The following is a 24498-nucleotide window of genomic DNA, read 5'->3' as shown; positions in this document are numbered from 1 at the left end:
ACAATCCACTGGGGGTAGTGCTGTAAAACAAAGAACCTAAAGTGAGAGGGTAAGATCATCTGCAAAAGTTAAGTGTGGGTATGTGCAATGTGCATGTGTGTATGTGGTTGTATATTCCTTGGAGTCTTAGAGACCTTTCATTGTTTGCACATTCCCCATTGTCAGGTAACAAGGAAAATATGCTATATATTTAGTTATCAGTAACAGGAAAATAGGACTGTAATATATTTTAGATCAAATGTGGCCTTGGACCAGCAGCTTCAGCATGTTATAACAGCCAGGGTCTCAGGTCCCACCCTAGACCTACTGCAGCAGGATCCCCAGGTTAGCAAGATATCCAGGTGATGTATATGTACACTTAAAGCAGTGAAAATGCTTCTATGAGAGCTGCTCATGTCTTTCATAGTCTGTATCATTTCTGTACATGTAAAATACAAAGAAAAAATTTGGAGCATATTCTTATAAGCTTTTAATTTCTGAAATGCAAGGATATTTTGTTACCATATAGTAATTTATTAATAAAGTAGCCTTTTCGTGAAGGAGAAAAAGATAAAAGTTATGCTCCTGAACTAAAGTGTATTAGCTCGTGGATATATTTAATTGATTGGTTTATTAAATAATAGATGGCTTATTTAGAGTGAGCAGGACTGATTTCCTGGGTGTGATTTTAATTTACTAAAGAGTAAAAATAAACAGCTTAGTCTCTCTGTAACTTCTTTCAATAATATTAGTCAACATACTCACAGGAAATCACCCCCTGAAAGATACATCTCATTAAATGAACTACTTTTGTATAAATGGTCTAGTATCTTCCCCCAAAAGGGTAAATACATAGTTAGCTCTTAGATCAATTTCAGCAGCAAACTTTAGTCACATGGAAAGTTACATGGAATTTCAATGAAAAGGAATGCATTGATTAGGAAAAGATACATTGCTTTAGGTTTACTTTGCTAAGTTTTAAGGTAGTTCACAAAGAAAGAACAGTTCCTTGGGTCTCTGCCAACAGTCAGAGCCTGTCAAGCAGTCTTCTTTCAAAAAGCATCTCTCGCTTACCAAAGATCAGATCAGGAGAACAAGAGAAGACTTACTTCTTACGCTGTTATAGTTTTTAATGTCTTTTAAAACCAATAAATATTTGTCCCCACATTTTTCTTCGAAGAAAGTACATAGGTTAAAGGATTGCACAATACTTTTCAGAGCTCTTAAAGAGGGTAAATATTCTGGGACAAAGTATCCCGTTACTCTTGTCTCCTACGTTGATCAGGGAGCCTAAAGGAGCAAGCTGATGATTACCCAAATAAAGCATGCCCCTCACATTGGTTCACATAGTATTTAAGGGGTATTGACACCAACTGTCGGCCAACTCCTTTGTTAGGGTACATTGGTGTAATGCGCAAATGTAGCATCAGCCAACACCTTTTACTTAACATAATGTTTTCAAGGTTCATCCGTCATGTAGGGCCAAATCACATTCCATTGCATGGTTATACCACATTTTCTTTATTCACTTATCAGTTGATGGACATATGAGTTGTTTCCACCTTTTGCCTATTATGAATAATGCTAGAATGAACATTTGTGTACAACTTTTCAAAGATCTTGATTGTATGCTTAGGAGTGGCATCACTGGGTTATATGACAACTGTGTTCAACTTATTGAGGAGCTGCCAGTTTTCCAAAGTGGCTTCACCATTTGACATTTCCAGTAGTGATACATGAGGGTTTCAGTTTAGCCACTTCCTCACCAGCACTTGTTACTTTTATCTTCTTCATTATACTCATCCTAGTAGGTGTAATGTGGTATCTCACTGTGGATTTGATTTGCATTTCCCTGTTGGCCAGTAACATTGAGGGTTTTTTGTCATGTGCTTCTTGGCCGTTTGGATATCTTCTCTGCAGACATTTTTATTCAGATTCTTTGCCTGGTTTAAATTTTTTTTTTATGATTGAGTTTTAAGAATTCCGTGTATATTTTATGTACAAGTCTTTCATTAAATATATGATTTGAAAATACTTTCTCCTGTTCTGTGGGTTTTATTTTCACTTTCTGATGGTTTTCATTGAAGTACAAGTTTTTAATTTTGATAAAGTTCAGTTCGTCTAGTTTTTCTTTTGCTGTTCTTGCTTCTGATATCATCACTAAGAAGGCTTTCACCAATACAAGGTCACAATGATTTACTCCTATGCTTAAGAGTATTTTGTTTTTTTTATTTTCCTCATTGCTCTTTTTTTTTTTACTATTATACTTTAAGTTCTAGGGTACATGTGCATAACGTGCAGGTTTGTTACATATGTATACTTGTGCCATGTTGCTGTGCTGCACCCATCAACTAGTCAGCACCCATCAACTCGTCATTTACATCAGGTATAACTCCCAATGCAATCCCTCCCCCCTCCCCCCTCCCCATAATAGGTCCTGGTGTGTGATGTTCCCCTTCCCGAGTCCAAGTGATCTCATTGTTCAGTTCCCACCTATGAGTGAGAACATGCGGTGTTTGGTTTTCTGTTCTTGTGATAGTTTGCTAAGAATGATGGTTTCCAGCTGCATCCATGTCCCTACAAAGGACACAAACTCATCCTTTTTTATGGCTGCCTAGTATTCCATGGTGTATATGTGCCACATTTTCTTAATCCAGTCTGTCACTGATGGACATTTGGGTTGATTCCAAGTCTTTGCTATTGTGAATAGTGCCGCAATAAACATACGTGTGCATGTGTTTTTATAGCAGCATGATTTATAATCCTTTGGGTATATCCCCAGTAATGGGATGGCTGGGTCATATGGTACATCTAGTTCTAGATCCTTGAGGAATCGCCATACTGTTTTCCATAATGGTTGAACTAGTTTACAATCCCACCAACAGTGTAAAAGTGTTCCTATTTTTCCACATCCTCTCCAGCACCTGCTGTTTCCTGACTTTTTAATGATCGCCATTCTAACTGGTGTGAGATGGTATCTCATTGTGGTTTTGATTTGCATTTCTCTGATGGCCAGTGATGATGAGCATTTTTTCATGTGTCTGTTGGCTGTATGAATGTCTTCTTTTGAGAACTGTCTGTTCATATCCTTTGCCCACTTTTCGATGGGGTTGTTTGTTTTTTTCTTGTAAATTTGTTTGAGTTCTTTGTAGGTTCTGGATATTAGCCCTTTGTCAGATGAGTAGATTGCAAAAATTTTCTCCCATTCTGTAGGTTGCCTGTTCACTCTGATGGTAGTTTCTTTTGCTGTGCAGAAGCTCTTTAGTTTAATGAGATCCCATTTGTCAATTTTTGGCTTTTGCTGCCGTTGCTTTTGGTGTTTTAGACATGAAGTCTTTGCCCATGCCTATGTCCTGAATGGTACTACCTAGGTTTTCCTCTAGGATTTTTATGGTATTAGGTCTAACATTTAAGTCTCTAATCCATCTTGAATTAATTTTCGTATAAGGAGTAAGGAAAGGATCCAGTTTCAGCTTTCTACTTATGGCTAGCCAATTTTCCCAGCACCATTTATTAAATAGGGAATCCTTTCCCCATTTCTTGTTTCTCTCAGGTTTGTCAAAGATCAGCTGGCTGTAGATGTGTGGTATTATTTCTGAGGACTCTGTTCTGTTCCATTGGTCTATATCTCTGTTTTGGTACCAGTACCATGCTGTTTTGGTTACTGTAGCCTTGTAGTATAGGTTGAAGTCAGGTAACATGATGCCTCCAGCTTTGTTCTTTTGACTTAGGATTGTCTTGGCAATGCGGGCTCTTTTTTGGTTCCATATGAACTTTAAAGCAGTTTTTTCCAATTCTGTGAAGAAACTCATTGGTAGCTTGATGGGGATGGCATTGAATCTATAAATAACCTTGGGCAGTATGGCTATTTTCACGATATTGATTCTTCCTATCCATGAGCATGGTATGTTCTTCCATTTGTTTGTGTCCTCTTTGATTTCACTGAGCAGTGGTTTGTAGTTCTCCTTGAAGAGGTCCTTTACATCCCTTGTAATTTGGATTCCTAGGTATTTTATTCTCTTTGAAGCAATTGTGAATGGAAGTTCATTCCTGATTTGGCTCTCTGTTTGTCTGTTACTGGTGTATAAGAATGCTTGTGATTTTTGCACATTAATTTTGTATCCTGAGACTTTGTTGAAGTTGCTTATCAGCTTAAGGAGATTTTGGGCTGAGACAATGGGGTTTTCTAAATATACAATCATGTCATCTGCAAACAGGGACAATTTGACTTCTTCTTTTCCTAACTGAATACCCTTGATTTCTTTCTCTTGCCTCATTGCCCTAGCCAGAACTTCCAACACTATGTTGAATAGGAGTGGTGAGAGAGGGCATTCCTGTCTTGTGCCAGTTTTCAAAGGGAATTTTTCCAGTTTTTGCCCATTCAGTATGCTATTGGCTGTGGGTTTGTCATAAATAGCTCTTATGATTTTGAGGTATGTTCCATCAATACCGAATTTATTGAGCGTTTTTAGCATGAAGGGCTGTTGAATTTTGTCAAAAGCCTTTTCTGCATCTATTGAGATAATCATGTGGTTCTTGTCTTTGGTTCTGTTTATATGCTGGATTATGTTTATTGATTTGTGAATGTTGAACCAGCCTTGCATCCCAGGGATGAAGCCCACTTGATCATAGTGGATAAGCTTTTTGATGTGTTGCTGAATCTGGTTTGCCAGTATTTTATTGAGGATTTTTGCATCGATGTTCATCAGGGATATTGGTCTAAAATTCTCTTTTTTTATTGTGTCTCTGCCAGGCTTTGGTATCACGATGATGTTGGCCTCATAAAATGAGTTAGGGAGGATTCCCTCTTTTTCTATTGATTGGAATAGTTTCAGAAGGAATGGTACCAGCTCCTCCTTGTACCTCTGGTAGAATTCAGCTGTGAATCCATCTGGTCCTGGACTTTTTTTGGTTGGTAGGCTATTAATTATTGCCTCAATTTCAGAGCCTGCTATTGGTCTATTCAGGGATTCAACTTCTTCCTGGTTTAGTCTTGGGAGAGTGTAAGTGTCCAGGAAATTATCCATTTCTTCTAGATTTTCCAGTTTATTTGCGTAGAGGTGTTTATAGTATTCTCTGATGGTAGTTTGTATTTCTGTGGGGTCAGTGGTGATATCCCCTTTATCATTTTTTATTGCGTCGATTTGATTCTTCTCTCTTTTCTTCTTTATTAGTCTTGCTAGCGGTCTGTCAATTTTGTTGATCTTTTCAAAAAACCAACTCCTGGATTCATTGATTTTTTGGAGGGTTTTTTGTGTCTCTATCTCCTTCAGTTCTGCTCTGATCTTAGTTATTTCTTGCCTTCTGCTAGCTTTTGAATGTGTTTGCTCTTGCTTCTCTAGTTCTTTTAATTGCGATGTTAGAGTGTCAATTTTAGATCTTTCCTGCTTTCTCTTGTGGGCATTTAGTGCTATAAATTTCCCTCTACACACTGCTTTAAATGTGTCCCAGAGATTCTGGTATGTTGTATCTTTGTTCTCATTGGTTTCAAAGAACATCTTTATTTCTGCCTTCATTTCGTTATGTACCCAGTAGTCATTCAGGAGCAGGTTGTTCAGTTTCCATGTAGTTGAGCGGTTTTGATTGAGTTTCTTAGTCCTGAGTTCTAGTTTGATTGCACTGTGGTCTGAGAGACAGTTTGTTATAATTTCTGTTCTTGTACATTTGCTGAGGAGTGCTTTACTTCCAATTATGTGGTCAATTTTGGAGTAAGTACGATGTGGTGCTGAGAAGAATGTATATTCTGTTGATTTGGGGTGGAGAGTTCTATAGATGTCTGTTAGGTCTGCTTGCTGCAGAGATTAGTTCAATTCCTGGATATCCTTGTTAATTTTGTGTCTCGTTGATCTGTCTAATGTTGACAGTGGAGTGTTGAAGTCTCCCATTATTATTGTATGGGAGTCTAAGTCTCTTTGTAAGTCTCTAAGGACTTGCTTGATGAATCTGGGTGCTCCTGTATTGGGTGCATATATATTTAGGATAGTTAGCTCTTCCTGTTGAATTGATCCCTTTACAATTATGTAATGGCATTCTTTGTCTCTTTTGATCTTTGATGGTTTAAAGTCTGTTTTATCAGAGACTAGTATTGCAACCCCTGCTTTTTTTTGTTCTCCATTTGCTTGGTAAATCTTCCTCCATCCCTTTATTTTGAGCCTATGTATGTCTCTGCATGTGAGATGGGTCTCCTGAATACAGCAGACTGATGGGTCTTGACTCTTTATCCAGTTTGCCAGTCTGTGTCTTTTAATTGGAGTATTTAGTCCATTTACATTTAAGGTTAATATTGTTATGTGTGAACTTGATCCTGCCATTATGATATTAACTGGTTATTTTGCTCGTTAGTTGATGCAGTTTCTTCCTAGCTTCGATGGTCTTTACATTTTGGCATGTTTTTGCAATGGCTGGTACTGGTTGTTCCTTTCCATGTTTAGTGCTTCCTTAAGAGTTTTATAGTTTTAACTATATTTAAACTTATGATCTATTTTCAAGTGTGTGTGTGTGTGTGTGTGTGTGTGTGCAAATGTGGTGTGAGGAGGGTACAACTTCATATTTTGAAAGTGGATATCCAATTGTACTACTAATAATTGTTGAAAACATTATTCTTTTCTCAATACATTGTAATGACACCCCATATAAAATCATTTGACCATAAATGTGAAGATTGTTTCTGGATTCTCAATTCTGTTGCCTTGATCTCTCTTGTCTAACTTACAACTACAAGAATACATATATTTTATTACTCTAGTTTTGTAGTAAGTTTTGAAATTGGGAAATGTGTGTTGTAATACTGCTCTTTTTCAAGTTTGCTTTGGTTGTTTTCATCACTTGCATTTCCATGTGAATTTGAGGATCAGCTTGTCAATTTCTGCAGAAAGGGGAGCTGGAATTTTGATAGGAATTGCATTGAATCTGTCAATCAATTTGGGGAATATTGCCGTCTTAACACTAAGTTTTTCAATCCATGAATATGGGCTATCTGTCCATTTATTTAAATATTCTTTAATTTGTTTGAATGATGTTTTATAGTTGTCAGTGTACATGAAGAACTGCCTTCTTCTGTTAAATTTATTTTTAATATTTTATTCTTTTGATGCTATTGCAAATGGAATTGTTTCTTAATTTCATTTTCAGATTGTTCATAACCTGTATGTAGAAATAAAACTGACTTTTCTATATTGATCTTATAGCTTTCAACCTTGTTAAACTCATTTATTAGCTTTGATAGTTTGTTATGGATTCTTTAGGATTCTCTGTATATAAGACTATGGTATCTGCAAATAAAGTTTTGCTGCTTCCTTTCTATCTGTGTGCTTTATCTTTTTCTTGCCTAATTTATCTGACTAGAACCTCTAGTGCAACAGTTTTAAACAGAAGTATATTTACTGAGGGTTTTTTGTAGATGTTTTTTACTTTGTTGAGAAAATTCTCTTCTATTCCAAGTTTTTTGAGGGTTTTTTGTAGATGCTCTTTACTATGTTGAGAAAATTCCTTTCTATTCCAAGTTTATTGAGGGTTTTTAACATGAAAAGGGGTTGGATTTTGCAAAATGCTTTCTTCCTACCTCTATTGAGAAGGTCATATGATTTTGTCTTTTATGCTATTAATATGGTATATTATACTGATTGGTTGGCATATGTTGAACCAACCTTGCATCGCTGGGCTAAATTCCACTTGATTGTGGTGTATAATCTTTATATGTTACTGATTTTGCTTTGCTAGTAATTTTGTTAAGGATTTTTGTGTCTGTGTTCATAGGGGACATGAGTTTATAGTTTTCTTTTCTTGTAATGTCTTTGTCTGGTTTGATGTCAAAATAATACTGGCCTCATAGAATGATTTTGGAGGTGTTTTCTCTTAATTGCTTAAAAAGTTTGTAAAAGCTTAAAAAGTTTGTAAAAGATTGATGTTAATTCTTAAAATATTTTTTAAAAATTCACCAGTGAAGTCATCTGCGCCTGACTAGCCTTTTCTTCAGAGAAGTTTTTGAATTACTAATTCAGTTACTTTACTTGTTATGAATTTTTTCAAAGTTTTGATTTCTTCTTAAGTCAATTTCAGTAGTTTGTATCTTTCCAGGAATTTGTCTATTTCATCTTGTTTATCTAACTTGTTAGTATGTAATTGTCCACAAAATTCTCTTATAATCCTTTTTATTTCTGTAAGGTCTGTAGTTATTTACCTTTTTTCATTCTTGATTTTAATAATTTAAGGGTTTCTTCTTTTTCTTTTCTTTTTCTTTTTTTTTTTTGATCTAACTAAACATTTGCTAATTTTGTTGACTTTTTCAAAGAATCATTTTTTGTTGTGTTGATTTTCACTATGGGTTTTCTATTCTTTATTTTTTCATTTCCACTCAAGTCTTTCCTATTTCCTTCCCTCTGTTTGATTTGAATGTAGTTGTATCCTCTTTTGCTAGTTTTATAAGATGGAAAGGACTTTCTTATTTTTAAATATAGACATTTATAGCTATAAATTTCCCTCTATGCACATCTTAGTTTTATCCCATAAATTTTGGTTTGTTGTGGTTTCATTTTCGTCTATTTCAGAATATTTTTTGGTTTATCTTGTGATCTTCTTTGACCCACTGTTCATTTAGGAGCATCTTTAATTTCCACATAGATGCAAGTTTCCCAAATTTAATTCTATTATGTATTTTTAATTTCACATTATTGTGAATACCACCTTTTCAATGGAGTCTACTCTGATAACCATATTTAATATTGAAACCTGCTTTGTCCTCTGGACCCCCACTTGGCTCTCCCAATTCCCCTTACCCTGCTCTATTTTCTCCCTAGAACACTTGTTAGCATACACCTTACATAATTATTCTTTATTATTTATTTTCTCTCTCTTTATGTCTCTGTCCTCTAAAACATCAGTTTTGATGTGTCACTCAATTTTAGTAGTGCCAAGATTTTAGACGTAACCTTTTCTTTTTGGTTGTTGTTAATCCTATTCTTACTGACATTTTTCTCTGTTATGTTATTGCTTTCACTTTATCTTAACTTTGTCTCTTATTAGTGAATAAGAAAAGTTCTCATGTTTAAATATTATTTAAAAACTAATATTTGGTGTTTCCAAACTGTATCAGTAGTAATAGATGTTTTCCTTCCTTTCTCCTCTTTGCTGAGCTTCCACTCACATAAAATTAGATGCAGATGATGGTGCTATATCAGCCCAGCCAGTTGCTAGTGCTTTAACACAGTTATACCACTTGACACAGAAAATACATACCACATACAGCCAACTTTTAACTCTCTAATAAGTAGCTTCCTGTCATAGCCTCTTTCTTCTATTCTGTCTTTACCTTCGCTAGTCCCAGAACCCATAATCCTATACCAGAGAAAAAGTTAGGGCCCAGCTGAATTTTAAGAGTTAAAATTCCCCTTACTGGATCACTGGCATCATCAACTCTGCTAAAATGAGATCTTGAAGGGGTAATTCTCTGCAATCAGGGAAATAGCTAAAGAAGAAAAAATACTGTCACTGGCATTTGCCATCCTATTTCCTTGAAGTCTTCAAAGAGCCACTGCATCAGCAGTGGTTATTTGGTGAGTGGTGAGAGTGAATGCGGCGTGAAATATTGTTCCTGCTGACATCCTTCATGGTTGGAATGTGGAGCTCAGAAATCTAAGGATACTTCCTCTATTCATCTATTTTGCATTTCTATAAAGGAATATCTGAAGGTAGGTAATTTATAAAGAAAAGAGTTTTTTTTTTTTTTAAACTTAAAACTCCATAGACTGTACAAGCATGGTGCCAGCATCTCCTTCTGGTGAGGGCTTCAGGAAGCTTCCAATCATGGCAGAAGGCAAAGGGGAGCAGGCATGTCATATGGCGAGAGAAGGAGCAAGAGAGATGATAGGCTCTTTAAAGCAATCAGCTCTCATGTAGACTAATAGAGCAAGAGCTCATCCCATGAGGATGGCACCAAGACATTCATGAGGGATCTGCCCCCATGACAGACACCTTCCACAGGCACCACCTCCAACATTGGGGATCACATTTCTACGTGAGATTTGGAGAGGACAAACATCAAAACCATATCACTTACTTTCCAAAGACCAAAAACAAAGGTTAGATCACTCAGCATTTGCATTAGCTAGGAGTTAGTCACATTGGAAGCCAATGTTATATTTAATATACTAAATATAAGCAAGTTATATGTTTGCCAAATGGTATGAGGTATGTCACGTTGAACCACGTTATATCTTCACACATTTTGCTTTTGGAAAGAAGTGGTTAATTCCTGAAATAAAATTAGTAAGATACCACAGGAATTAGAAAGACTAACTTTCTTGCAAAAAAAAAAAAAAAAAAAAAAAGATGATGAAAAGCATATTACCAATGATTAGTAAAGAAAAGTGTGTGGATTTCAAAATACGCATGGAATTTTCTACCAGGAAACTAAGCTCTGTCAGTTACTCTCACCTATGCTTTAATCAATAGCTCTTAAACAGAACATAATCAAAATAAAAATTCATTAATTTGCTAATTATCTGCAGTTAGAAACTTAGCTGAATGTCAGTCCATGTGATTGAGTATGAATGTTTGTGCACCATTTAAGGTTGTTATCCATTATCAGTTGTTTTATGTATGTAGTAGCAGCTATGCTAGATGACTGTATGCCTTTACAGGTTGGACTAGTATAAAAATTATACATGAATGTCAAAATGATAATATTAGGCTGTGTTTATAAAGGGAAGCCCCTTTATAAACTGAATATAAACAAGTTGTATATTTGCCAAATGGCATGAGGTATGTCATGTACGAGGTATATAATTATATTGTTAATGCATCTTACTCTAATATCTATGATCCAGGTAAATTGTGTTTACATCAGCCTTTTTTTTTCAGTATACAGCTAGGTTGTGGGGATTATTGATAAAACTGCATACTTTAAAAAATAATAATATTTTACTGTCTTGAAAAGCAAGGATTCTGTTTGTTGTAGTAAATCAATTTCTTGAATGCTTGGTAATTTTTTTACATCTTCACTTCAGGAAGTGACAAAAAGATGGAAGGGGAAGCCTCTTACTACTTGGGCTTAGCACACTTAGCTGCTGAGGAATATGAAACTGCATTAACAGTAAGCTAAACTTTTAATCACTACCATTTTTAATTATTTTAGTGTATTTATTTTATTTTATTATATGTTATTACAAGGCCAACAGAAATGACTTAGGCCTGACATAGGTGTGCCTTTTTACCGAGATTAAAGCAGAATAGCAATATGCTAGAAGCATTTTAAAAATTGGTTTTATTGTTTATTGAAGGTACAGTGGTATATAATCAATTACTATGAGGTTCTTTGGGATATGTGAAAGTTAAATAAATGTAGTAATATGGCCCTCTATATGCCCATATCAACAAGGACAAGAGGAAATAGGTTTAAGTGATGGTAAAAAGTAAATAACAAAAAAGAAATTACAGTCATTTTATAATATGATTTGGGAAATTTTGCACCAACAAAAATGTGGTTATTAAGCAATAGAGTGAGCTGCCTTGATGTAGCTCTTCAGTGCAGGTAGTGAGGAGACAACAGAGGTGGAGGTGGATGTTAGTCCCAGTCTGAGAAGTAGCCTGCTCTATAATCAAATCACTGTTCAGCTATTTTGCAACCAGGTTTTTTTTTGGCTAAAAACAAACAAACAAGTAAAAATGTCAAGGGTGATCTTTCCTGAATTATAACTGAAGTCATCTTTTCTTCTTCTCTTACCTCTATTATGTATTTAAAGTATTTCACCTACATCTCTTGTAATAATCCAATTTGATACACAATATTGGATTTTAAGCTTTTGGGATCTTCTTTGTTCCTTTAGATATTTTTTTGCAAAGTAGAATTACTATATTTGGGCTACATATTTTCTTCTAGTCCCCTTACAATCGGATATCATAGAAAACATAGGTTTTCCTAGATAACTCTTATGCTTAATATTTTTTAGTTAATGATTAGCATTCAGCAAAGATTTGTTTCTGATACCTTGGGGACCACAGAGACCAACGAGATGCACACTTCCCTTTAGGAGTTAATTTAATGAGGGCAAACAACTTGCGGGCATAACCACAATTTGAAGTAGGATGAACAGGGGCTTTTTAAGTGCAGAGGGAGGAGTGGTTGGTTCCAACACTGAACACCAGGGAAGCTGCACCAAAAAAAAGTTTTTGAAAGACAGGATTTAAACATGTAGAAAACATCAGAGTCCACAATGATAGAACACTAGATATACACGTGTGCACACATGTGTATACACTCAACATGGACGTACTCAGTGTGTTGGGAAGCAAGGACTTAGGTGGAAGATGAGATTCAGTTGGAGGTCAAGTTGGAAAATTAGGTGAAAACTAGCTCATAGATATTCCTTCTCTCTCAGGTAATGCAAGCACAAAATAAATTCAAACAATACAATAAAATTCACAATGAAAACTACATTTTCTTTCTCTCCCTGTAGTCAGTCTCACAGTTCTTTTCTCAGAGACAAACACAGTTACACATTTCTGGCTTATCTTTCCAAAACTATTCTATATATTCAAATATCTATAAAGTGCATATATATGTTTCTTTTGTGTTATTTAGAAAATTGTTACATTTTATATGCACTGTTCTGCACCTTGAGTTAATTTCTTCCATACTGATGCATGAAGGCATGCCTAGTTTTATTATTTTAATTTTTCCAGCTTTATTGAGGTAAGATTGGCAGATAAACGTTGCATATATTTAAGACGTATGATGTGACATTTTGATATATCTATATATTGGGAAATTATTTCCCCAATCAAACTAGTTGGCCTGTCCATCAGCTCCCATATTAACCTCTTTTGTATGTGTGTGAGGACATGTAAGATCTAGTGTCAGTAAACTTCAAGTATATAATACACCATTATTAACTATAGGCAAGTCTCATTGTATTTATTTATTTGTAATTTCAACTTTTAGATTTGGGGGTACATGTGCAGATTTGTTATCTGAGTATGTTTTGTGATGCTAAGGTTTGTGGTATGATTGATCCTGTCACCCAGGTAGTGAGCATAGTACCTGATAGTTTTTCAGCCATTGCCCTCCTCCTCTAGTTGTCTGTTGTTCTCGTCTTTATGTCCATGAGTACCCAAGGTTTAGCTCCCACTTATAAGTGAGAACATGTGGTATTTGATTTTCTATTCCTGTGTTAATTTGGACAAACCTTATCTTAAGAGGTCTACGTGATATCCCATTTTGTGACTGTGCCATAGTGGATTCAAACATCTTCTACTGCTGGGCATTAAGGTTGTTTCTCGTAACTTTTATTGTAAAGGATGTGGCAGTGAACAGTTTCATCAGATGTGACAAATTTATCCATGAATGGATTCCTAGAGGTGGAAATGCTGGTTTATCCTATTCCTAGTGGTATAGGATAGTCTAGTAATGAATAGATTGAAGAAGGAATATTTGACATCCAAGGGATGAATTACTTTACTTGAAACTGTTACTCCTTTCAGAAAAGTATGGAAATCGTTTCTCTGAAAGTATATGTGAAGCTTTAGTCCCTACAACCTATTAAATATGTGACGCTGGGCAAGTCCCTTACACTCTTTAAGTTTCAATTGCCCCATCTATCCAGTGGGAGTAATAACTATGCTTATTTCATAAAGGGTAGTGAGTTCAATGCTACTCCCCTCAAAAAAAAAAAAAAAATCCACTTCCTAATCCCTGGCACCTGTGAATGCAGAGGTAACTAAGTTAAAGATCTTGAGATGAAGTGATCATCCTGGATTATCCAGGTGGACTCTAAATATGAAGACAAACATCCTTATAAGAAAAAGGCAGAAGATTTGAAACAGAAGACAGGAAGCCACATGCGCAGAGGAAAAGACCATATGAAGACAAGGGCAGATAGTGCAGTGATACAGTCACAAGTCGAGAAATCCCTGGAACCGCCAGGAGATAGAAGAGGCAAGGAAGGATCCTCTCCCAGAGGCTTCAAAAAGATCACAGCCCTGCTGATGCCTTGATTTCTGACTTCTAGCCTTCAAAGCTAGCAAAGAATACATTTCTATTATTTTAAGTCATTTAGTTTGTGGTAATTTTTATGTCAGCCCTAGGGAACTAATACACAGGGTGATGAGAGATAATTTATGTAAAGTTTTAAAAGACTGTCTCCCTGGTTTATAATAAACCTTCGATAATTATTGGGTTTTATTATTTTTTCACTAATCTAAGTCTCTGGACTTGAGCAGTAGTAGTGAAGATGGAGGGAACTAGACAGATTCAAAAGTTATAAAGGACTTGGTAAGAGGCTAAGTGTAGGAGGTGAGGGAAACAGAGGTGCAAAGATGGGCCCTGAGTTCCTGGCTGTGGAATTGGATGGATGCTGGTGTTGTTTACAGGAGTAGGGAATGTGAAAGGCTTGTGGGGAAATGGAGAGTTCAGTTTTGGATACACAGAATTGGAGGAGTTTTAAAGATATTCAAGGAGAGTTCAAGTAGACAGTTAAATATGAGGGTCTGGAGCTTAAAAGGAAGTCTAGAGTGGAAATATTATATGTGAAAGTTAATTTTATGCATCAGCTTGGCTGGGTCATGGGATGCCCAGATAGCTGGCTAAACATTTCTGGGTATGTCTCCAAGGGTGTTTCTAGAGAAGATTAGCATTTGAATTGGTGGGTTGAGCAAAGCAGATGGCCTTCCCCTATGTGGATGGGCATCATTTAATCTATTGTGGGCTTCAATAGAACAAAAAGGCAGAGGAAGGGCAAATTTACTTGACCAGACTGTTTGAGCAGAGACATTGATCTTCCACTGTCAGCACTGATGGTTCTCAGGTCTTCAGACCCCATCTGAATCTACATCACTGGCTCACCAGATTGCAGGTCTTCAAACTACAGCACCAGCTCTCCTGGGTATGCAGTTCACAGACAGGAGATAGTGGGATTTCTCAGTCTCTATAATCATGGCAGCCAGTACCTTAAATAAGTAACAAATCTATCTCTCTCTCTCTCTCTATATATATATATATACACACACATATATATATGTGTGTGTGTGTATGTCACTTCCTGAAGTGAAGATGCAAAAAAATTACCAAGCATTCAAGAAATTGATTTACTACAACAAACAGAATCCTTGCTTTTCAAGACAGTAGAAAATTATTATTTTTTAAAAGTATGCAGTTTTATCAATAATCCCCACAACCTAGCTATATACTCAAAAAAAAAAAGGCTGATGTAAACACAATTTACCTGGATCATAGATATTAGAGTAAGATGCATTAACAATATAATTATATACCTCGTACATGACATACCTCATGCCATTTGGCAAATATATAACTTGTTTATATTTAGTTTATAAAGGGGCTTCCCTTTATAAACACAGCCTAATATTATCATGTTGACATTCATGTATAATTTTTATACTAGTCCAACCTGTAAAGGCATACAGTCATCTAGCATAGCTGCTACTACATACACAAAACAACTGATAATGGATAACAACCTTAAATGGTGCACAAACATTCATACTCAATCACATGGACTGACATTCAGCTAAGTTTCTAACTGCAGATAATTAGCAAATTAATGAATTTTTATTTTGATTATGTTCTGTTTAAGAGCTATTGATTAAAGCGTAGGTGAGAGTAACTGACAGAGCTTAGTTTCCTGGTAGAAAATTCCATGCGTATTTTGAAATCCACACACTTTTCTTTACTAATCACTGGTAATGCTTTTCATCATTTTTTTTTTTTTTGCAAGAAAGTTAGTCTTTCTAATTCCTGCCTTTTTTTCTCTTTCAGGTCAATAAATCTTGACTCTTTCAGCAGTCTTATCTCTGCTTTTCACAACCCATTCCTCTGAAAAATTATAACTGTTATGTGCATAATAGAACCCAGTAGGGGTAATGCTGGTTTGAGAGAAAAAGGAGTGTCAAATGGGCTATGCCAGAATTCATAGTCTGGGAAAGGCAAGGCAAGCAAATACACTTGCATTAATCATTTTTTAAGTTTTCTTACACTGTATGTAAGAAATTCTTGAAAAGTGTATGTAAGAAGAAAAAAATGTAAATAAAAAATAATAAACAAAAGGGGAAGGAAATGAGGACAAAGAAGCCAAGGCAAAGGAGGAATCAAGAGAGAGGCTGTCTGAGACTCAGTGTTCCTTTGGGTCCTTTCTGTGTTATTTCCAATACTTCAGCTCTAGAGTTCTGAATGTCTGCAGGATATAATAATAGGATGAATGTTTCTGATGGACACCACATTTATTCTATCTGTAGTCTAAATCAGTCTGTCTACAAGAGCAATGGTTTCTTCATATCTGCATTCTCACTCTTCCCTATCACCTCTTGGCTGCATGTAGATGACAGTTGGGGCCAGTTTAATATGACATCATGATATGAGAGTTTCCTGGAATGCATACAGATGCTCACATCTGCTACCAAATATTTGATCATTAGACATTTGCATGAAGTAAAGGCAGTAAATACTAGCATTTCTCAGATAAGGTACTCTCAAAATGCTTTTTAGAGAGTATATTTATCAACTCTTTGGAATGAGAGGACAACAGCATCATTAAATGATGGACTCTAAAATCAAACTAATCAAGGATGGAATCCCAGATCCGCTACCACCTCACCATGTGACATTGAACAAGTGACTGATTCAACCTTTCTGAACATTAGTTTCCTCTTCTGTAAGATAGGGATAATCCTACTCTGTAACTCAGCACAGCCTTGTGAGAATTAAGTAAGAATATGTGTCTAAAATTTGTTTCATGGGGCCTAACATGCAGATAACTAAAACTATTATGTTACTGTTAATATACATAAAAGAATTTTTTTTCAAAGTGCTAGATGATCATACAGCTACAAAATCACAATGTCTGGCTTCTGCTCTAGACCTATGGTATTCTCAAACCCCTAATTAGCATAGGAGCAAATGTTAAATGTGTTGGTAAAGTCTACATAGTTAAAAGTATTTGAAGGAGAAGTTGATGTACGTAGATTACATGATAAAGAGCATTTTAATGGAATATAGGTCAAGTCATACATAGCAATGGCATTCTAATTATAAGTGGCCAAATATGTGAAATGGCAGTCAGTTTGGATGTACAGTGTTCACATCAGAGGTAACTGTGGTACAGAAAGAGCACGTGAGCCTTGGAGCTGGAAGATGTGGATTTTAGTCCTGTCTGCCATGCACTAGCTGTGTGACCTTAGGTTAGTCACTTAACTTCTTGGAGGCTCAGTTTCATTTGTAAAATAACAATCCTAATGGCAGCTTCACTGTGTCTTTGTGAAGACCAATATTTAAAAATGTATGTTTACATTTTAAATTATAAACAGTTCTCAAATGTAAGGTACCATTATCAGTACAGATTGATGTAACTACTACTGGATAGTATAGCAATGATACTGTGGTAGGTAGTATTTATTGAGTATACATTCAAAGTCTCTATTTCATTCTTTATTCTTAATTGTAATTTACTATTTATCATATGTAAATTACATAGTACCTAAATTTATCTTTGTATTGGCACATATTTTTATATAACGGAAAGAAGATAAACCAACATTTTGTGAAAAATGTTTTATTATTAATTTATGAATAGATTTTCTTTGAGTTTAAAAATATGACATTTATTTTTTAAAAATTGAGTTATTTCTTTCTTTAAACATCAGAGCTACTCATTGCCCATTAAACAGAAGTTGTCTTTACTCACTAGTTAGAAATCCTTACCTAAAATTTACCCTTCATCCTTGGTTTAATGGTCTGGGTAACTGAGGAGAGCTCAGATGCCGCCAGAAAGGAAATCATGGCCCCTTCTCCCAGAGGATGGCTGGTTATCATTATACATAACATGCAGACAAGCCTGCTTGCAGCCAGTTTGCCTCCTGGTCGTGTGTAGTTCGTCACCAGCTTCTGAGGCGTGCTAAAGAGGGCTCGCCACTCGGCTTGAGATGATTCAGGTGTAGGCTCAGCAGTCTCAGCAGTCATTTTCCTGCTTTACATCAGAGTTTTCATCTGCTGTATTCTTTCGTCCTGTGGCCCACAGGCAGTCTCCTTCTTGGGGAATCTAAAAGGGGCAGCTGTTACAGACCCCACTTCCCCCAGTAGTTGCGGCTCAGATCTCTTTCTATTTAGCATTACCCTCCACACACACGCTCACACTTCCACCAGTAGACAAACCGTGCGTACCTTATTTTCATTTCACACTTTTTGCCAAGTGATATTCAAAATATTCAGTGTCTGATAAGCAAAAGAAAGGATTTTTTTAAACCAACATTAAAAGGAAATAGTATTTTCTAATTTTAAAATACATATTTATTTACAAATTGTATAGAAAATGTCTTATTCAGAATTATTATACAATAACTTAAGGCATAGTGTAAACATGTATTCCATATCTGATCTTGTTTTGAATAGTTACTTGGAAACAGCCTTACTTGGAAAACAGCATTTTAGGTAGTTTATAAAAGTATGTTTTAATACTTGGGGAATTACGAACACTTAAAATGTTTTACTAATAATTTTGTGATTGTTATTATCTTAATATTTAAAGTTGTGTCCTTTCTGAAACATTGAAACAGGTAACTTTATGGTACTAATGTAACATAGTTTCTGTAGTGAAGATGACAGAATAGAATCTCAGTAAATTGAATGTTTTTTCATTTCCTCATCAATGGGGAGTTTCTCTTTAAATCATTTTTAATTTAATTTTCTAAAATGTCTAATTTTTTTACAATGTTACAGCTTAGGAAACTATGCATCTTTTTCTTTTCTTTACCATGATTATAGTATTTGTCATATAAATTACAGTATTTACCATTTAAATGATAGAAGCATTGTAGAAAATCAGAAAGCTCAAAAAAGTTAAAATATTTTTTGAAACAAATCTGTACAGTAACAACTTACAATTTATAAACTTTCCTACAAATAAAGAAATGTTTTATGTCAGGAAAGAAAGTCTGTGGCCTAATTTAATGTAAATACAAATTTTCTAGTAATAAAATTGATTTTTTTTAAATGTGAAAGCTGGTTTTAGTTTCCCTTGAGATCTAGAATAGCACTTGGGCCAAAACTTCATGATTATTTTACTTATTCGTTTTTTAAAAAGTACTGCTACAGTAGATCTTTACAAAGCTGAAGTTTTTGTATCTAGGTATTCACATTTTAAGAAACAGTGCAAAAATTTCTGATACTCTTTGTGAGAGAAGAATGAAGGAAAGGATAAAATTTTTTATTTAGTGCATCCTAAGAGGATGAGGTTCAAAAATCTGAAAATTGAGTATTCTAATCAACTATACTGAATAGTGACATATGGAACATAATGTATGTATACTCCTTAAAGTTCAAGGCCTAGCATATGAAAGTGTTCGCTAGGGCAATAAAGCAACCTGCATAGTTCATCACCAGACTAATTGTATGACAGACCTAGAGGCAATGGCACAGCTGTTAGCACTCGCTGATCTGGAGGCTGCGAAAGAAGAAGAGGCATTACACCTGGAAAAACCCAGAGATTATTGTAGGATTAGATGTGTTAAACAGGAATAAGTATGTGGATCATACTTCCTCACTACAAATTTAGCCAAATTATATATAATTCCTCTAAGAGATGAAAGGGGTAACTTCAGAAAGAAAAAATGTAATCAAATACATTAAAACTTATCCAAAACATTCTCAAAGATGTCTTTAGTATAATTATGGATCTACAATTAACAGTAATATTGCATTTAGAAATTATACACAACAAAATAACATATACTAGGATTTAAAAATTTTTGTGCACAACAAAAATAACATATACTAGGATTTAAAAATAGCATTAATACCATACTCCTAATATTCAATCCACATACTTGTAAAAAACTATTTTACCCGGTAATTTCAACTTTCTCCCTTAATCAGCACATAAGTTTCATTAATAACTAGTAAAATGAATTTAAGATTAGATCTCCATTTTTTCCCATGACTGTCCTCTGTTGACCCTTATTTATTTGTTTGTTTATTTGTTTGAGATGGAGTCTCACTCTGTTGCCCAGGCTGGAGTGCAGCAGCGAAATCTCTGCTCACTGCAACCTCCACCTCTCGGGTTCAAGCTATTCTCCTGCCTCAGCCTCCAGAATAGCTGGGATTATAGGCGTACACCACCATGCCCAGCTGAGTTTTGTATTTTTAGTAGAGATGGGGTTTTGCCATGTTGGCCAGGCTGGTTTTGAACTCCTGACCTCAAGTGATTCACCTGCCTCAGCCTCCCAAAGTGCTGCTTGTATTATAGGCGTGAGTCACTGTGCCTGGCTAATTTTTGTATTTTTAATAGAGACAGGGTTTTACCATATTGGCCAGGCTAGTCTTGAACTCCTGACCTCAAATGATTCACCCGCCTCGACCTCCCAAAGTGCTGCTGGGATTACAGGCATGATCCACCTTGCCTGGCCCCTTATTTATTGTTTTTAATGATGAAGATGATAGCAGAGAATAGAGAAAGAGAAAGAAGATAAAGAAACCACAAAATGGCATTTGGCACCTGAACGATCATGGGTTGATTGTATAGATGTGTGTTACAGCTTTCTTTTGTGAGCATTTCAAGGGAGGAGTTTAATATTCTTTTGCACAAAAGCATGACTTTGAGACAAAACATTAGAAAGTTAGAAATCCAAATAGTGTGAAAGGTTGGCAAGGACGTGAGATTACAAGAACTGCAGTTAGGAGGATAAGCTGGTGTGGCCATCATTCCGAGAGGGATGGTGTGAGTGAAATTCTGTATGTGATTTCCTGGTGGCACACCAGCCCGCTCCTGGGAATATCTGTCCCAGAAAAACTCTTTAGGGACACATTAGAGAGGGCTTATGGAGAGGAAAGGGAGTAAGAGTGAGGAGGGAGGATGAAGGAGAAAAATTTATTAAGAACAATTGAGGGAACACACACAGACCAATGATAAAAGTGTGCCCTGCTCTAGGGAATGTGGCTAACTTGATTCTATGTGCCAGAGTTTCCCAAATAAATAAATAACGTAAAATAACACGGTCACAAAATATTTTTGATTGCAACCTGAATGTGTCACATAGTTCTTGCTCAAATACACATTTTTGGACATTTCATAAAAACTTACGAGGCATTCTTTGAGTTTTTACAAAAGCACAGGCAGCAATAGGTGAACGCTTTTGCACTGTTGAACTCACTACCTTGATGACTTGGTTCAGGTTTTCCCAGAAGCTGACTTTGAGACATGGAATTGAGTGCATGTGGCTTATTTGGGAGGGATTCTATCAGTCAGGGAGTCAGGCAAAAGAAGGAAGCCAACAAAAGGTGTACTGCCAAGCCAGTTACTACTGTGGGCAAATGGATCAGTCTTGCTCGGATGCTCTAGGAAACAGTGTAGAGACAAATCAGTTATCCCAGGGGAGAGATGAGGGAGCTGGTGTATTTATCTACCAGTTCCCACCATTCATTGGTTAAGAGTTGCTTCCAGGAATACTAAAATTCCCTGGAATTCCAGTTTACCATGAGCCCACCCATCAAACAGAAGATCCCAGGTGCTGGCCTGCGCAGCCCTTGGCCACTCTGTCAGTGCAAGTCACTGACAGAATGCAAGTCACTGACAGAATGCAAGTCACTTAGTTTGTAGGCTTCCTTTTCTGTATCTGAAAAATAGGAATGATAAAGTTGCTGTGGCAATTGAATAAGATAAAGAAGTAATGTGCCTGGCACTCAGTAAGCATTCAGTAAATGGTAGCTTTGTTTTAAGGTTTAAATTTTGCACATCTTTTGACTCAAGAGTTGCTCATTTTGGAATTTACCTAAGGGAAATAATTAGTAATGTGTACAAATATTGAGCTGTAATATTGTTCATAAAATCATTAGTATATACAGAGATTTGGCTATAACCTCTGTATACAATGCTATAAATGCTATTTGGAATGGTGAAAAATTTGGAAAAAAAAGTAAATGTAAAGTAATATCACATTGAATAAATCATTGTTGGGTATCCTGTGCTGAAATACAATGCAGCCAATAAAACTTACAAAATGAATAAACGTTTTATGACAATAAAAGTATTACTGATTTGTCAAACAAAAATTCAGGTTATAAAACAGTGTACATTATGACCCTACTTATATATAAATACATATACATGTAGTGCATAAATAATATATGAAAATGTTAGAACTACCAAACTGTTTTTGGTGGTTATCTGTAGAAGCTGGAATAATGAATGACTTTAATTTTTCTATTTTGGGGAGACATTGGGATCTGTATTCTCAACATTTTCTACAATTAACACATACTGATTTTGTAATAAAAAATAAAAGAAAAACTGCTTAAAAAGTAAACTATTCTATCTTTCCATTCCACTAAAATTTAAAGATTTTAATTAATGTTTTTAATAGGTTTTATATAGGTTGTTCATGGTAAAAATCTTTAGTGTAGGATTGATTGTAGCAGGTTAGTCATTTCAACAGCTCATCTCGACCCACAACATTAATGAAAACTATTAAATGCTTAACAAGTAATAAAAGAATTTAAAAATGAATTCATAAAGTAAAAATAATCATATAAATTATAAAGCAAAAACAATAAAATAGGGAGAAAATGCAGCTGTATAGATTTTGGAATCCTGAGTAATTTTGTCCAAAGTCCCTGTGATCAAAAATGGTAATAATTATGTTGATGATGTTTTAGACTTCAGTTTGGTGCACAGTGTTGAATAATGGGTCTGGGGAATTTGTTTTTGCTCAGGTAGATTGTTCCTATAGTGCAAGACTGCATTATCCACAGGGAAAAGAGACATATACCAGTGCCGTTCTTATAATAGGGAGCAAGAGCTAGAGAAGCAACAGGGAAACTGTTGTTCCCTCACTGGAGCGGGAGCAGCAAGAGTAAAGGCCTGGGAGGGCAGCAAAATGCAGCCAGCCAGGCTGGAGTAGGAGCATTGCAGGAGTGAAACTGTTCTGAGTAGGGCTACTGGGGGAGAAGCTGCTTGAAAAGAAGGCTGAGACATCCATTAACTAGTCAGCCGTGGTCACAAAGCTAGCAGATGCAGAGCCAGACAGGAGCCCACACGTCTAACTACTGATGTTGTTGCAATTGGTAGAGTTGTCAGTAAGGTGATTTTAAACTCATTTGTTGAGCCTTGTCACAAGTTTCCTATATAAATGTTTAATAACATTCTCATCTGTTACACTTAGTGAACTACTTATTGGCATTAATAACATTTTATTATTCTTGTCCAGTGGAAATTATTATTGAATAACACTTGAAGCCTAAAAACGAAATCACCCCTCTGCTGCTGGACCAGTTGGGAATCAGCACAGTTGGGAGAAAAGCACAACAGGACATAAGCAGAAGATGCAAGTGGGCTGGGCACGGTGGCTTACACCTGTAATCCCAGCTACTCGAGAGGTTGAGGCGGGAGAATCGCTTGAACCTGGGAGGCGGAGGTTGCAGTGAGCTGAGATCATGCCACTGTACTCCAGCCTGGGCGTCAGAGCAAGACTGTCTCAAAAAGAAAAAAAAAAAAAAAGGAAAAGAAAGATTTAGGTGGCATCAGACTAGAAATGACCCACTGCTTTGTAGCTTCTCCAGAGAAAAAGATGTCAGGAATTCTTACTTTCCATTTCTTATTTCCATTTCCTTCTTCCCCTCCATTTTTATAGATAATGGGATACCACGGATTCTTCCTTTGTTATGACATAACTTCTTAGCTCAATTTGCTTTGTTTTCTCTGGATGTTTTTCTGACAGTGAAATATGTTCAGCTCTACAGTTAAGGCACTTGTAAAAAGAAAAAGTAATATTGTTTTCTAAAAGCAGTGTAAGCAACATATTATACCTGCAATCCTCACTGTCTTCTTGCTGCAGACGCAAATTTGCTGTCTACTAGCAACTCAGTAAATGCAAGGCAAAGAGCATGTGGAAAGTGCTGATTGCTAGATTTTCAGTTGAAGGATCTGGTAGGGGAGATGCTTATAATTTTGGATAAAATGAAAGAAGAGGAGGGGGACAGGGACCTTTTCATCAATCTTAATTTTCTCTGTGGCCATCTCAACCATTGTCAGCATATGATTATGATCTAGTGATTAGGAGGTTGGCCCCTTGGAATCACAGTGCATGACTCCAAATCCTGTTCCTGCCACTTCTAATCCTGAAGCCTTGGGTGAGTTATTTAGCCCATCTTGTGCTTCAGTTTCTTCACCTGAAGCAGGAAGATTACTCTAGCATCTAAGTTATAATGTGGTTGTGAGGATTAAATGAGTTAACATACAGAAAACACTTAGACTTATGTCTGGCATATGCTACTTCCTCAATAAATGTTAGTGAAAATGACAGAATAGTAAAAGTATGATTTGCTGGGTTAGTGCAAGGATTGTGCTATTCATGCTGCCACAGCTGGCTTAACAGATCACAGACAAATCTCTTACCACCCCTTGCTTTGTAAAATGAAGATGATATTTGTTAATATAGCATATTGATGAAAATTACAATGGAATAGTAAAAAGATGTATGTTTATTGGTCCTTATTGTTGTAATGCAAATGATTTAACTATACGT

General features: G+C 35.9%; 1 protein-coding gene across 2 annotated transcripts in view; it reads left to right on the top strand.

The window, feature by feature from the left end:
• TTC29 (tetratricopeptide repeat domain 29) overlaps positions 1 to 24498 on the top strand; it is a 279537-nt gene that overhangs the window by 88490 nt on the left and 166549 nt on the right. For both annotated transcript variants that reach the window (XR_012435150.1, XM_045392931.2), the window contains exon 8: positions 10983 to 11068. Coding sequence is in view for 1 of the 2 variants with exons in the window: in XM_045392931.2 (XP_045248866.1) it covers positions 10983 to 11068 (86 nt within the window). In the remaining variant the exon portion in view is untranslated. The remainder of the gene's footprint in view (positions 1 to 10982; positions 11069 to 24498) is intronic.

This window comes from Macaca fascicularis, chromosome 5, assembly GCF_037993035.2.
Source record: "Macaca fascicularis isolate 582-1 chromosome 5, T2T-MFA8v1.1".
In the NCBI taxonomy this organism is placed as follows: domain Eukaryota; kingdom Metazoa; phylum Chordata; class Mammalia; order Primates; family Cercopithecidae; genus Macaca; species Macaca fascicularis.
The sequence above is the reverse complement of the archived record's forward strand: the minus strand, read 5'-3'. Positions and strand labels throughout refer to the sequence as shown.